Source organism: Molothrus aeneus, chromosome 3 (assembly GCF_037042795.1).
Source record: "Molothrus aeneus isolate 106 chromosome 3, BPBGC_Maene_1.0, whole genome shotgun sequence".
In the NCBI taxonomy this organism is placed as follows: Eukaryota; Metazoa; Chordata; class Aves; order Passeriformes; family Icteridae; genus Molothrus; species Molothrus aeneus.
This window is the reverse complement of record NC_089648.1, coordinates 9,661,083-9,676,456: the sequence shown is the minus strand read 5'-3', so window position 1 is coordinate 9,676,456 and position 15,374 is coordinate 9,661,083. Positions and strand designations below refer to the sequence as shown.

At 37.1% G+C, this 15,374-nt stretch overlaps 1 protein-coding gene across 1 annotated transcript in view; it reads left to right on the top strand.

The window, feature by feature from the left end:
• Positions 1–15,374, top strand: part of SPTLC3 (serine palmitoyltransferase long chain base subunit 3) — an 81,909-nt gene that overhangs the window by 25,456 nt on the left and 41,079 nt on the right. The window contains exons 2-4 of the mRNA XM_066547786.1: positions 5,258–5,449; positions 6,882–7,036; positions 7,938–8,086. Coding sequence (XP_066403883.1) covers positions 5,258–5,449; positions 6,882–7,036; positions 7,938–8,086 — 496 coding nt within the window. The remainder of the gene's footprint in view (positions 1–5,257; positions 5,450–6,881; positions 7,037–7,937; positions 8,087–15,374) is intronic.

Genomic DNA, 15,374 nt, shown 5'->3' with positions numbered 1-15,374 from the left:
GGCCTGTCAGATATTGGGCAAACGTGGCTGTCACTGGGTTCACAGTTTTCAACACCTCTCTCTTCATATGCATATCTGTATGGGAAGCATTATGGAGATCAGTCAGCTTGCATTGTTTTTTAATAGATTGTATAAAAAAACTTGATAAAATCTGATCCAGAAATATACATAAAGTTACATCCACCTCTGGATCAGATTTTATTCCTGGCAGGGAACTTTTATTTAAAGACAAAGACTTTATTGTTCTTGCAGTAGTTTTATTTCAGGGATATACCTATCTGCACCTACTGCTGCTATATTGGAAGTGGATGTAATAGCAGGAGAATATTTAATTAGAGCTTGTGTCTCTGTAGGACAGATTTGCATGAAAACTTGGGGTTTTGGGTCTCAGTTTCTTTGATACAGCTCCACTCACCCAGCATACATGGCTGCCTCTTTGCTGGGGAGGTACTCATGGCCAGCACACAGGTTTGGTACTGTGGCACTCTGTGCTGTTCAATTCTTCATTCTCCCCTTGATGCAAATTTGGCTCATGCCAATCAGCACAATTCCAAGGGCTGCAGGACCTGAATGCAATGAAAAATTATCTCCTAATTTTAACAGTGGTGTGAACAAATATTTAAGTATTATTCATGCTATTGCATAGCTGTCATTTTTTTCTTTGCTAATGAAAATATATAAAATGTATATTGTAGCTATTACTTGTAAAGTTGTTGCCAGAAGTGTGTTTAATAGACTTCAAGATGAGTTTACATTATTGTTAGAGCAAACTCTTTCAATTAAAATTGAAATTTTAAGTGTGTCCCTTATATTCAGTATTTTATACTGATGTCCTTTCTAATAGCACTCTGAGATTTGTTGTGAGAGTTGATTTCTCCATTTGAAAAACTGAAGGCATTTTGGAAGGGGTTCTTCATTAGGGGAGAGTTTTGAAATTCTACAGCTAATGGGAATATGGGAATCTAAGAGGTATTGCACTTAAAGCTGACTTTGGTGCTTTGCCATCACTCCTGTGGACTTCCTTGGCATCAAAATCTTGCTGCAAGGAATTCTCTTGCTGCAGTATCTCACTGAAAACCAGCTAAGCAGAGGATCAGGAGGATCAGCACACAAAAGTTGCATATCCTGATTGCACTTTTGGTTTCCAAGAAGCTGATGAAATCCTAGACTTGTAAAACTCCTTGGTAAAACATCCATTCTCTCTGAATTTCACCCATTGCCTTTCTGTGTTGAGTGTCTTTATGTTGCATTTGTGCCTAGAAGGTAAATGAACTTTGTGGCAGGCCACTGGGAAACTATTTTAATTTGAGATGCCAGCAGAATTTTTTAAAGCAAGCCAGTAAATTGTGGATTAATGCATCCACAAGAGGTATTTACTCAAGATTTTTAAAGGAAGACAATGATGAAGTTGCTGAGTAACTCTGGGCTGCTGTTTATGTTGCCCTTTTTGCAATTTTTTGAGAAATTAGGGGTTACAAATAAACAATTTTTTGAAAAGCTAACGAGGGAAATGCAGGGAATGGAGTCCCCCAGGGATCATTCTTTGCACATGTGTTCTCATATTTTCATTAGTGGTGTGGAAAAAGGGGTGAGGAGAAATAGATGACAATATGTGTTGACAGTACAGAATTCTTCAAGTTGCTGAAAAAATAGGTCTGAACAAGAAACACTGGAGAAGTTTCTCGTTGGTAGTTTGTATAATGTTGACAAAAGATCAGAAAAAAAATTGCAGGTGTCTAAATAAAAACCAAATAATTAATTGGAAGGGAAAATGGTCCCAAAAATGCACAAACAGCAGTGTTCTATTAATTTGGTCTTTTTGCAACTGAGGAAGCATATATGTAATCATAAGAGGTGAAACTGTAAACTGTGGCAAGGAGGCAAATAGAATGTTAACAGTCTTTAAAAAGCAACAGAAAAGAAGACAAAGCATCATTTGCAGATGTATAAATCCCTACTGTGCCCTAAAGTGGGGTATGCAATTTTAATTCTCATCCTCTCCATCTCGAAAAGGTTTTATTGATTTTTGCAGAGTGAAGAGAAAGTTGAGCATGAAAATATAGAACTTTTTTATTTATTTTTTGGAGTTTATATCCATGTAAGGACACGGAGACTGGACTAGAATTATATAGATTAGGATTTTTCTAGGTTGGGAAGAGACAAATGGAGAGGCAGAATTTACTAAAGTATAGAAAATTATGAGTTGTGTAATTGACTGAGTAGGAAAGCACAGCAGTCAAAGTAAACTGTCATGACACTGTCAGGTAATTTCATTATAAACAAGGAAACGTATTTTTACAGATGAAATTAATTATCAAAAGTCACAATTTATTTCCCCAATATTTTTAGGTTCAAAAATGATGAACACATTCATAGTTATCCCCTGATGACTGTTACAAGGTGATAAGACAATCTTAGAGTCATAAAACCTCAAAGTCACCAATTGCTAAAGTTGGAAGGATTTATATGTTTTTTAGAATCTTTCCCCAACCAATTGCTACAGTTTAAGGTATGGAGTAGAAAATGTTCTGTCTACTGCTGGTGTTATTACAGGTAATAAGACATAATTCAGCAGAGCAGCTGCTGTGTAATGGTGTGACTAATGATCTCTGAATGGTTTCAGGCATTTGTAGGAAATCTGCTGTATTTGATTTCAGTGCCAGCAGCAGTTGAATTACATCTCCCTTCACTGTATAGCTGCTGTTCTAAAGCACAGTCTACAAATCCACCTCCTTCCTCTGAGATAAAACTTTATGATAACATAGAAAAAGTCAACAGTAATGTAGTGCAAAATGACAGCCATTGCTTCACTGACCAATTCAGCCAATTTAGACTGGCTGAAATTGAACATCCACATGATATTCAGTCAGTCACTCATGACTTGGATCAGAAATGCTGCACAAAAACATCCCCACTACCACTCTCCCACTCTCCAGAAGCAGCAAATCCACTTGTTTTGATTATTCTTTCTTGAGGCTCTCTCTTTAGTTATTTGTGGGACTCTAGGGTTGGTTTAAATACTCTTTGTTTTCCTCACTTTATTTTTAGAGAAGGTGTCACTGTGTTTTCTGAATTTGTTCTCCCAACCTTATACCAACTGTTTGAAGACTCTTGGGTTTTGTCCTTCGTGGTCTGAAGAATGTGAGTCAGATCTGGCTGCACACTCTTCATGCTTCACTGCTATCTATGCTTGTTCCTTCCAGCTGTTTGTGTTCAGGACAGTGAGAGTGGTTACCTGGTTAAATACTGTGTCACACTGACTGCATCAAATGGCACCTGCTAAAATGAGAGTTCCACAACAGCACAGTTTTATTGTGGAAGAAGGATGTTACAGTGCAGAAGTCTGATAGGAGCCTTCCTGTCCCTTCACCAATAAGGTTTACAGCAATGAAGTGTTTCTTAATAAAATCAATGAACAGAAACATCATAGCTCTCTCCTCCGGGCTCAGGTGCATTATCACATCATCATAGCTTGATGCCAATTGATTCAAGAACATCAAACTACAATGCCACTTGAATTTCCACAGATGACCATAAACATGCTTTTAGCCCATGGCAAATGTAAAGTAATAGGACTGAGCTTAATCCTTTCTGAAATATTTGCTTTATCTCATCACTATGTGCACACAGCTGTTGTGACTCATGTGAAATTTGACTTCACCATGTATTTAACTCATACTCATAAAATGTTTTTCATGGTAAATAGGTTGCCCTAAAAGAGCAATTAGCTTGAGGTAGGAGTGCATGTGTATTATTTCTTCAAAGGTGTTCCCTCACATGGTGAGAGCCAGTCCTGCATTCCTTCTCCCTTGCAGGGCAGTAAGTGTTTCCAAAGTCTAAATATGTTTCTGTTCAGCCCAGCCAGAATTTTTTTTTTCTTTTTAAAGTTTCCTTAACAGCCTTTCTATTTTTCTCTTGTGCCCAACAATGCTTTTTTATATTATTATTATTATTATTATTATTTTACTTTCTTTTTCTCCTCCAAAACCATTGGGCAATCCAGTGATTGGACCAGCAAGTTACAACAGAAATCTAAATCCTGTGAGGGTAAAGACATTTTAATGCAATATGAAGATCAATAATATTCTGTCCTTACAAGTATAGTGAATTGGCAGTTGTTCTTGATATGAATATTCTAGTTCAGCTTGCTACATTACATAACAAGGTAATCTACATTTTTAGTTCATCCTTCCCACAGGCAGAAATGTGTTAATGGTATTTCTTCATATGCTGGCACTTTTGCTTTATAATATGTCAAAATATATGTCGTGGGTATTTGTTTGGTTGGTTTTGGCTTGTTTTAACAGGGCACTATTTTTTTTCTGGATTATGTTTTGTTAATTTTGGATTAGCAGATTGGCTGTTACTAGACAGTAACTGTAAAGGCTATCATGTTTTGCAGAAATAAGGGAGTTACCACTCTTCCAAAGAACAGTCTAATGAGCCTATTGAATATAGCAACTGAAAAACTTAGCTTCTTTAATTTAAAAAATAAAATCTTGATATATTTTAATGACAAAATATTTTGTCCACACACTGTTGTAAATTTCTAGAATTTGCTCACAATGGGATCACTGATTCCAACCAGCAAGGCTGTCTGTGTGTCTTCTTAGGTTTTTTTCTTTACTTTTCCTCTTCTCTATTTTGTTTTAAGTAGCCTTAGAATTAGGGGAGATGTTACTGAAAATAGGATTAAAAGCATTTGTGAAATCAGAAGAGAAACAGAAGGCAGGGATCATAACTGCTTTGGATACTCTCTCAGGTCTGGAGAACATCACAGCAAAGCTGCCCTGGTTTAGGCAGGATTTGTTTTATATAGGTTAGTTGCTGCAATGGGTTGGTTACTCAAGACTTCCAGAAGCAGTCAGGGATAGTGTAGGTGAGCTTTCAATGCTGCCCTTCCCTTTTTATAGTGCTCTCTTGCAAGACAGAGTATTGTGGTTTCCATTTAATCACCTTTGAAATAATTGTCCAATTGCACAATAATACACAGCCAATCTTTCATAAGTTTCATATGTTTCAAAATAGACAAGGGAGTGGTGTTGAAGACACCTGCAGCTGAGGACATGAGAGGAGGGAAAATGGAAGATACTTGTAGTGGTCAGTGGCAGCTGCAGTGTTAAAGGTCCTCCTCTTTAGCTGATCTATAGTGTGAGGTCTAAATGCCTCTCCTTAGCACAGAAAAAGGTTTGCCCCAAGGTCAAAGCTTTGATGAGATTACATGTATTAATCAGAAATTTCTCTTCTGTTTTTTCAGAAGAATGGAGTGTCAAACGGAACCCTCTACAAAAAAACATTTATTGAGCACTTTGAACAGGCACCAATGTATGTTGCAGTTTTTACTTTCGTGGGGTTTGCAGTGGGAACAATATTTGGCTACCTGCGAGATTTTATGAGAGCCTGGGGACTAGAAAAGCGTAACATTGCTGCGGAGAGAGAACAACAAAAAGTATGTATGAAAAAGTCATTCTGTATCCACAGCTGAGTTTTCCTCTGGTTGTAAGTGACTTACAGCAACTTGTGAGAGTTACAAGGCAGACAACTTTCATTTTACAGAGCATTGCGCAGGGGTGAGAGGAGTGACACACCCTGCCAGTGGAGTTGTATGCATGTGTATGATTATATACCTACTTTTATGTAAAATCATCATTTTTACCCAGGGACATGTTCACCTCATTCTAAGAGTGCCATAATACTCTCAGCAAAACAGAATCTCAGTTTATTAAGTCAATCCACAGAAAAAGAAAATTCATAAATGCCTTATTGTTTAATATATCATCTTTCCAAATCTCTTCAACCCAAATTTTCCTTTGTCCCATCTGGCTATCTTATGCTGTCTTTCACTGTGAGTAAGTTCTAATTTTGTTATAATTGAATTCTTGTAACTCCCAACATTTTTTCACCCCATACAGTTCCAAGTGAAACTTGCATTTTAGCAAGATCAACTGCCTTCCAACTTTGCTTAAAATTTTTTGTTCCTCCTCCTTCTCTGTGCAGTTTGATTCATCATTTATGGTAACACCTGGCATAATGAAGGAAAAACATGAGGAGTTTTACTGTTTCTCTTGCAAATAAAACTCCTGAAATTGTTTCCTGTTTTAGATTTTGAAATATCACTTTCAATTCACTTCATGATCTGGCCATTTGTTAATTCCAGTTGTGCCAATTAAATTTTTTGTCCTTCACTATGGATTGCATGTTTATTTAATTTTCCCACATATGTTAACTGCATGCCATGTTATTTTATCTGTTTATTGTATGCAGTGCTCAACATGGATATATATTGCTGCTTCATATAAAGAAAAAGCTGCGTTTAAATTTAATTTCCAAGTAAAATCCATGGATATTCATTCATTCTCAACCAAACAAATTGTCTTAAGTGGATCTCCACCCTAGGCCCAAATCACATATATTGGACTAGCTTTTGTCTTATGTATCCAGCATTTCATGAAATGTAGTGTGTTGTTTATCCTACTTTTCTGCAACCTGATCCACACATAGAAAAATGCTGTTTGAAGCAATTGGTTTCTTTAAGTGAAAGAATCTTGATTTTTTTTTTTTCTATTTCCAATTCTCAGTATATATAGAGTTAGACCAACTTGTTTACCTAAAAAAAAAAAAACAACTGACCAACCAAAAATCCCCCAATCTTTAAACAGAAACAAAATACTCTACCCTCTAAGAAATACAACATTGTGTTTTAAAAGGATTATAGTAAGTATTCACTATTGCTGTTTGGAGTTGTAAGTGACACAGGACCATGTGGCTGCTATGACTCTCTGTTTATTGATGAATCAGTTTTTCCTTGTTAATAGGAAAGACTTAGGTACAGAAGGAGATATTTTCACAGCAACATAACCCTGTGCATGTTTTCAAACCAGGATTTTGTGCCACTTTATCAAGATTTTGAGAACTTTTACACCAGGAACCTCTATTTGAGAATACGGGATAACTGGAACCGTCCCATTTGCAGTGTCCCTGGGCCACAGTTTGACCTCATGGAACGTGTTACAGATGATTACAACTGGACATTTAGGTGAGTCATCTTACACTCTGCTGCTCTCAGCCTCGTGAGCATACTCCTGACACCTCTGCAAAGCACACAAAATTGTGTCCAGATCCTTGTCTAATATCCACCAGCATGTTTCTTTCTGCAGTCAGCACCATGCTGACAATCTGACCCTTTTCTTCTGAGTATTTGTTTGGAAATTCAGCATAGATTTCCAACTCAGTTGCAAATGGGTTTGGCTGTGTCAGCACAAGACTCCTCACACACCATTTATAACAATAGACCTTGACTCTGAATATTACAACAAAATTGGTTTTGTCCCTCATTTAGGTTTTATATCATAATTTTTTGCACTGCATGAATGTGGCTTCTTGCTTTCATTGTGAGTCTTTGGCAGTGGGTTTTAAGCAGATTGAAAGTTTTGGTGTAATGCAGCTGAATTACACAGCTATGGGAATTCACAGCGTAGACAATGTGTAGGTCGGCTATATTTGAGCTTATTGAGAATGTATCATAGTGTTTCCCATATTTTCATCAACTTTAAGTTCTGTGTGTGTGTGAGAAGACTGGTGACTTAATGAAAGCAGTTGACAATTTGCTTGAAAAATTAATGTCTCTCAGTTGTTCCTTAAGTAAAGTCATAGGTTTGTTTGTTTATTTAAATCCATAAAAGCAGCCAGTGATCCCACACCAGTTTATTGCCATCTACAGTGTAGCTTCTAGAAAGCACTCTGACCTTGAAGTACTTAGTAAGGAAAAGAGGAAGGCTAAAAAAACTTTTGGGCTGTTAGAATATGAGGATTGTCAATTCACAAGTAGGAATTTGACACTGGAACAAAATTTGGTGGAAAAATTTTGGGATTTTTTTCTTTTGATTTGGGATTGGAAGGAAAATTGCACTGTTGTTCAAAATTTGCTTTAATTACAGGTTTACAGGAAGGACTATCAAGAATGTAATCAATATGGGTTCTTATAACTACCTCGGCTTTGCAGAAACAGATGTTAATGCTTTGAAAACTGTGACCATAGAGTTAGAAAAATATGGGACAGGAGTCTGCAGTACCAGGCAAGAGATGGGTGAGTAAACTGCAAGATGGCCACCAAAGGTCCTGTAACTAAACTCTTCTTCTCACAGATATCTTAAAAGAATTGGATACAGAGAACTTTAATCACATCAGCAATTACTTGTTTCACAATTAGAAGAAATGCTGTGTTTTATTTGTTCTCACATGGGTTTTTTTTTTCAAAAGGAAAGTTACTATTGATTTTTGGAAAAGCTAAACCAAGTGTGTCATCTACTGGCCTGGGATTTTTAATGATGGAAACACACATTGAGATTTCAACAATTTTTCTGGGGCAAATTCAACTGCATCACAGATTTGTATCAGTTACCACACACAGAGGTTTCAGATTAGTTAAATGATCTTTTGCATAATGTTTTTAATCCCATGTTCTAAGAATGTATTGGAATGTTTTATGAGATACTACTGGCACAAAACAGAAATTTCTAGCTTGCCATTAGCAAATAAATTCAGGGAGGTTCCATTTGACATTTTTGCTTTTCTCTGTTATGATTGTCTGCTTTGTTAGTTTGTAGACTGCATGCAGTGTTACCTTCAACACAAAGCCTTGCATTCCTTAGGGTACAATCATCTTACATTTCAAAAAAAAAAAAAACCAGTTTCAAACCAGAGAAATGCAAGGGGAGGTTTCTCTTCAGGCTTTATCTTTCTTGGGAGTATTAAAAAAAAAGAAGGCTTCCCAGAATGGAGAAGTCTATAAAAAATTATTTTTTGTAATCCAGCAACCTAAAAAAATTACATTTTTATCTCCAATGTAAACTATGTTCTTCCATAAAACTTACAGAAAAAATTATATATATAATTTTTAAATTATATAAATTAAATAAATTTATATATAAATAATATATTTATTATATTATATATTATTATATTATTTTATTATTTTATATATAAATTATATAAATTTATATAAATTATATAAATTAAATTAATACTAAATTAAATATATACTATATTTAATTTAGTTTTTTTAAATAAAGTCTTCATTTCAGAAGAAAAAGTAATGCAAAATTTATGATCTGCTTCTTATCTTGTCATTGTGGTTTGATTTGCCAATAATAATTATGTCAGTGACACCATTCAGAGAGGGTTTACAGATTGATCCTACTTTCCTTGTGTAGGTGACCCATCTGGTGACTGCAATATATTATTATTTAACCTGAATTTCATGCTTGAAAGTGCTCACCATTGCTAGTCCTTTAAGGTATTGAAGGAAGCTTTCTCTCTTTTTCTCCCAGATTCCATTTTGTCTAAGAACATTTCAAGTTGTTTTCAGGACATCTAAGATTATGGCTGATGTTCCTTATTCTGTAGCTTTTGCTGAATTTTTTTACTGGAAGATTCATTCTTAAAAACAAACAACAAAAAAAAATTAAAAACAATAAAACAAAAAAAACCAAAACAAAACCAAAAAACCACCAACCCAACTTCTTATTAAAAGAGGATTCTGTGTTCAAATATTAAAAATCTTACTAAGTAACTTCATCCCATCTATCTGAGAGCCCAGGTATAGAGATTTCTGGGATATTCTCTTCATCTGTTCTGTACTCAAAGTTGTCTTGACTGATTGAGCAAGGATTTAGGTTCATTTTAATTGCCTTCACAATAAACAGTCCCATGAACTGCATCAAGACTCTTCACAATGCAAGAATGGGCTGCAGATAAACAGCATCCTAAAAGCCTTGTGAATCTCAGTCGTTTGGAAATGGATTTTGGAGAGCAGCTTGGACAAAGGAAAGCAGGGTGTTTAGGCCTGGCTTAGCTGGTGTAACTGAGCAGTCACAGCAGTTTATCCTGGGCAGGCAACAGAGGGGCTGTGTTTGTGTGCTCCATGGAGAGAGGTGGCTCCACAGGGCAGCACTGAGGAGTGGCTCCTTTGTTGGTGCTGGCTCTTTGGAGCTCTGTCACCAAGGTCTGTATAAACAGCCTCTTATCCAGAGTGGATACCCTCTTTCCTTGCTCCTTTATGTTCTTTTGCTCCATTCTCATCATAGTAGAACAGAAAAGTTCTGAGTTAGATATATTAAAGAGAGAGACAAGGAAGGGTCTGAATGAAACATCTTACCTTTATCATTTCTCATCTTCATCTTAGATAAAAGGAACAGGATGAGTTTGTCTCTGGGCAGATCACATTTAAAGACTTCTGTTGTTATTGTGTGTGGAGCTAAAGTGTTTTGAAGTAGAAGTGCAGTGAGCTGCAAGAGCCAAGGCTGCAAATTGCCTGTAGGGTTTTAATTCAAGAGAGCACTTGAACATATTTATATTTTCAAGCTAATTCACTTTGAAAGTACTGTTCTGCTTGTGTGCATTTAAGTGTCTGGCACGTCTGAGTTTTACCAAGGTCTCTCTCCAAGCAGTAGTAGCTCTCTTTCTGAGAAATCATTCCACTACTTTCAGAGGATTTCAGATAGAGGGTAAAACAAAGAGGACACAAATAAAAGTAATATGAGTGGTGTTTGAAAGGATACATGATGGTAAAACTGTCCTTTATGGTCTTCTGCCTACACTCCTCCTCTTAAAACTGTGGAGGCTGTGGAGATGGCATACAATGCTGTCATACCAGAATGCTGTTGCAGGTAGTTTCCTCTGAGAACAGGGTTAAAGCTGGTGAAAACAGTGGCTGACCTTCCAAGGCTTATCCCTCATAAAAAGATTTAAGGCTTTTCAATCCATTTTTAATTCCATGCTCTTCTTAATTATAATAATCATAATAATTAATTTCTTACCATAACGGTGTCATTTCAGACATGTTTCTGCAGGGTTTGTGGGACTTTCAATGTGAAATAAAAGTACTTTCCTTTTTTTAAGACCAAGCTAGCTATTAGCCCCTAGGAGCAAGATTTTGAAGTTATAAGGGGTACATCCATGGAAGAATTAACTTGCTGTTCCACGAGCAGAAAGCAAAACAGACTCTAGAAATTACTAGGAAGTACGCAGAAAGCCAACCATAGAGCCTCAGTACACTACTGCATAAAGCTGCTGTTTGTTGTTGTCTTGAGTACCCTGTGCAGGTCTGATCAAAAATATTTAGCAAAACTGGAAAGTGTAAGAGAAGAGCCACAGGGATCGTCAAAGACCTCAGACAGCTTCTGGGTGAAGAACTACTGAGCTGCTTTTCTCCAGCTGTCACAAAGGCCTGTCATCTGTCTCAAAAAAAGAGCCTAAGGGGAGAAATTATAGACATTTTCAGCATAATGTGTGATGTGGAAGAGTGGTCAGGATTCACTGTCCTTTCCCACTACCAGATGTACAGGGCATTGTATGAAGCTGGTAGAAGGTTTTCACCTAAGTGCTGGAGGCTGCCACACCTGAGGAGCTCATCACTGCTGTGAAAAGCATGTTCGTTCTCCTGTGAAAACATAAAAAGTTTAATAAAGGACAGCAGGAGACAAGGACCTTGGAGCAAAGGTTATTATGGCACTCAGCCAAGAGCACACTGTCACCTTTGGGGACACCCTTTAAATACCTTATCCCTTACACCAGCCTGTTGCATATTCATAGAGCCCTATGCATATTTATAAACTAGTTTACATATTCTGGGAGCTATTTTACATGGCCCTTCCTTGGGTCTGCCTTTTTAGAGCATGCATGTTTCTTGGCTGTGATTTTGGCTCCTTCTTTTCACTTCCACTTTGGGCCTTGGTCCACTCTGTCTTCAGACAGCAGATGCTGATAGTTGGCATATCAATAGCAGAGTCCTCATCCTGTGTGCATTGGATGTTATCCCATCCCAGCAGGCATTTTAACACAAGCACAGCTATTTCACTACCGTGTCTAAGCTTAATTAACAACAGAAATAAAAACTATATTTTTATAACAAAATTACTTTAACATCACACATATAAAATCCATTTTAATATTTGCAAAAATGCAATATTATAATATGTATCCATAACACTGCAGATATCAGAACTTCTGTCCCTTAGAACACACACTCTTGTGTGTGTTCTAAGGGACAGAAGACAGACACTCTTGCACACTCTCCACGTGTGCAGAGGAGCACTCACTGATAGTTACTAGAAATACCCAAACTGTACCTGATTCAGGGGGTCCTTATGAACTCTGAGAGATGCCAAGAGAGGATACAGAGAGATCTGCACCTACCAGATCTTAAGGAGAAAATTGACCATGGGTGTTATTTAAATTAAAACAGTTTTTGTCAGCAGCAGTCTCTCCTGCAGGTTCAGGAAAAGGTAATTTTAAAAATTTCTTTACCTCATTCGTTATACGTCAAGAAACCAACTGGGACATAAAAAGAAGTAGGAAGTTTTGCTTTTTAGGTATAAATGTTGGGTCTGAGAAAATTACTCTTGAATGTTGAAGGATTTAAGTAGCCATCCAGTAACTCAAGGTGGCTACAAGAGAGCTTGAGAGGGATTTTTTACAAGGGTGTGGAGTGACAGGATAAGAGGGAATGGCTTCAAACTGACAGAGGGCAGGGTCAGATGAGATTTCAGGAAGAGATTCTTTCCTGTGGGGGTGGTGAGGCTCTGGAACAGGTTGTCCAGTGGATGCCCATTACTAGAAGTGTTCAAGGACAGACTGGGTGGGGCTTGGAGCAACCTGATCTAGTGAAAGGCGTCCATGTCTCTGTCCAAGGCATTGGAATGAGATGATCTGTAAGGTTCCTTCCAGCACAAACTGTTCTGTGATTCATTCTGTGATTCCATAAGTAACTGGCCACCAACTGTTCAACTAACTGGAGTGTTGGGAATGTTAGGGCATTCCATATAAACAAAAATATCTCTACTGTTATATGTATTTTAATTTTTCTCTCAAAAGTGTTATTTTTAGCCTAATAAAACTGCCAGCACATAGAAACCTAAATAAATATGAAATAGCAAGTGTTCCCTCCATATAGTAAAAAAATATGAAAGAATGACAACTTGAACATAAAGTCCTTTTTTTTATAACTGGATTGGGAGTTGGCTACTATTAAATGCAGATCCAAAAGCCTTTTCTCTGAGCCCATCCTGGTTTTCAGTGTTTATAGTCAGCCTATTCTAAGCAATGTGACTGAGAATTATTGAGAAACATGCAAATTAGTTGCCTGCTTGCTGCTTGCAGATAACAAAATCAGCAAAGTTACACTCTTTTTTTTAAGATAAGGCAGATTATCATGCTCTGAGTGCTCCTAGGGCCAGGCTGGTGACAGGACTGTCACATGGACAGCCAGTGCTAACAATTCTCTGTTTATCTAACTCCCCAGTGTTCCTCATGGAGATGACATACGCGAGTAACCGGAGCAAACATGTGATTAGTGCTGCTTAAGCAGCCAGGCAGGATTCCTGCCTTTTGAAATCCTTCTTCTGTGATTATCCCTTAGACCAAAAAACAAGATGGAGCCTGCACAGAGCACTTGCAGGGTGATTCACTCTGCAGGGCATGTTAGGAGATTACCCTTTAGCACCTAACTTGCACTCAGTGTTAGGGCTTTTTTCTTTATTTGAGGATTTTTTTACGCTTGACTGTGATCTCATTTCTAGAAAGCAGATCTGAAAATCTGTGCCAACATTTAATATACAAAAGTAGTTCAGATTCATTCACCTCTTTCCACTGGGTTTTAAGGCCTAATGTGAATTTCTAGCAGCATTTCAAGAAGATAAAAATAGTTATTTGGCCATTCTTTCTTTTATAGTACTTCAAAGCTTTAATTAGGGCCAAGGCTCATTTTAAACATAATACTGTACAAACATGAATAAATGTTTCATTTTTCAGTTTGGAGAAAGAGATAAAGAACTGAATGTCCCATAATTTACAGTTTCCAAGTGGGATTTTAAGGAGAAATAAAGAAACAAAAATGAGAATTTGTGTGCATGTATATATATATGTGTATAGATACACATATTTCATAATCTTAGCTATTTTCTGATAGGGTATGGTACAAATTAGGAAACAGTTTTGTCACATTCACTAACATCCTTTTCCTTTTTGTGCCTACCCTCTCATAAATAACTAATCCAGCTTACAATCAATTTATAATCATTGGGTCAGGTTTGTTCCTTGTATTTCACCATTGCAAAAGTATGCTTTGCAATCCAAGATTAATAGTCTGGCTAGCCCATCTTCTAGCAGGTGGAATTGAAGGCATCTGTAGGAATTAAGGGTTGTGTGATTGTTTAATACCTAAAGTATCTTTGATATATGATGTTATCTTCATGCAAATATTTCGATACTTAAGATGCTGCCATTCAGGCTTTGGCATGAAGATGCTGGATTTACACTGGAAATTTTAACTTTGAGTTTTTCTAAAGGCAAAAGAAAAAAAAAGGAAACGAACCCAGAAGATCTAAATTCATCTGGAAGTTCAGTTAAAACTAATCTACTTTTTGTCTGAGAATCACTAAATTACACTGGTACATTATTAGATTTATGACACCCACGGCATCTTTGTGGTATGAAAGCCCAGTCAGTTGGTAGCAATGTTAAGAAAACTTGAGCATTTCCTTTCTATCAGATGATTCATCAAAACCCCCTTATTTTGGGACTCTTTTCTGCACAGACAGTGTTAAATGAGGCAACTGCATAACATTACTGTGTGCTTTTCTCCTTCTTTTTCCAACAAATCTTATTCTACAAGTTGAGGCTTTCCTCTGCTAGTGGGTCTGTAGGACAGTGATACCATCTGCACCATCTGCTCTGGTAACATGGTGTCAAGAATTAATATAATTTCCACAGCTTCTGTTTCTTCATCTTGCTATTAATAACTCGTCCAATCTTGCTTTTTGTAAAAGCATGTATGTCTTTCAATTATACAGGTTTTTTCATCTCTGACAAGCATCTTACCATGCAGTGTATTCATCTTACCAGAGTGAGTTTGTGACCTTAAGTTTCAGCTGTGACAAGGAAGTTCAGATGTTTTGTTCTGCTCCCCACCCTCCCAAGGATGCTGCTGACAAACCCTCATTTCCATAGTGTAATGGTTCTCAGTCACCTTGGTGAGTCACGCCAGGGATGCACAGGGTTCCCAGCTGCTCTTTTTTCTTTCAAGGCCTTGTTGCTTGTATCAGTTTACTCTTCCAGCTTTTGTTTAACCTGAGGGGAGCAGGTGTTTCCCTGTCTTCTTTGGCTGTTGGAATTCCAAACATAAAATTCTATGACAGGATACTGTTGCCAGTGTTGGCAGTTCAACCAGTCTGTGTCATTAGTGTATAAGAACCTGAAAGACTGTATTGGGCAGACTAACCAGTGGCATAAACCACCTTGTCCAAGCTGAAAATGTCAAACTAAATAATGACTCTGTGGATCATGGGAAGTCCATTTTCCAGCTTTATCTCTCTAGT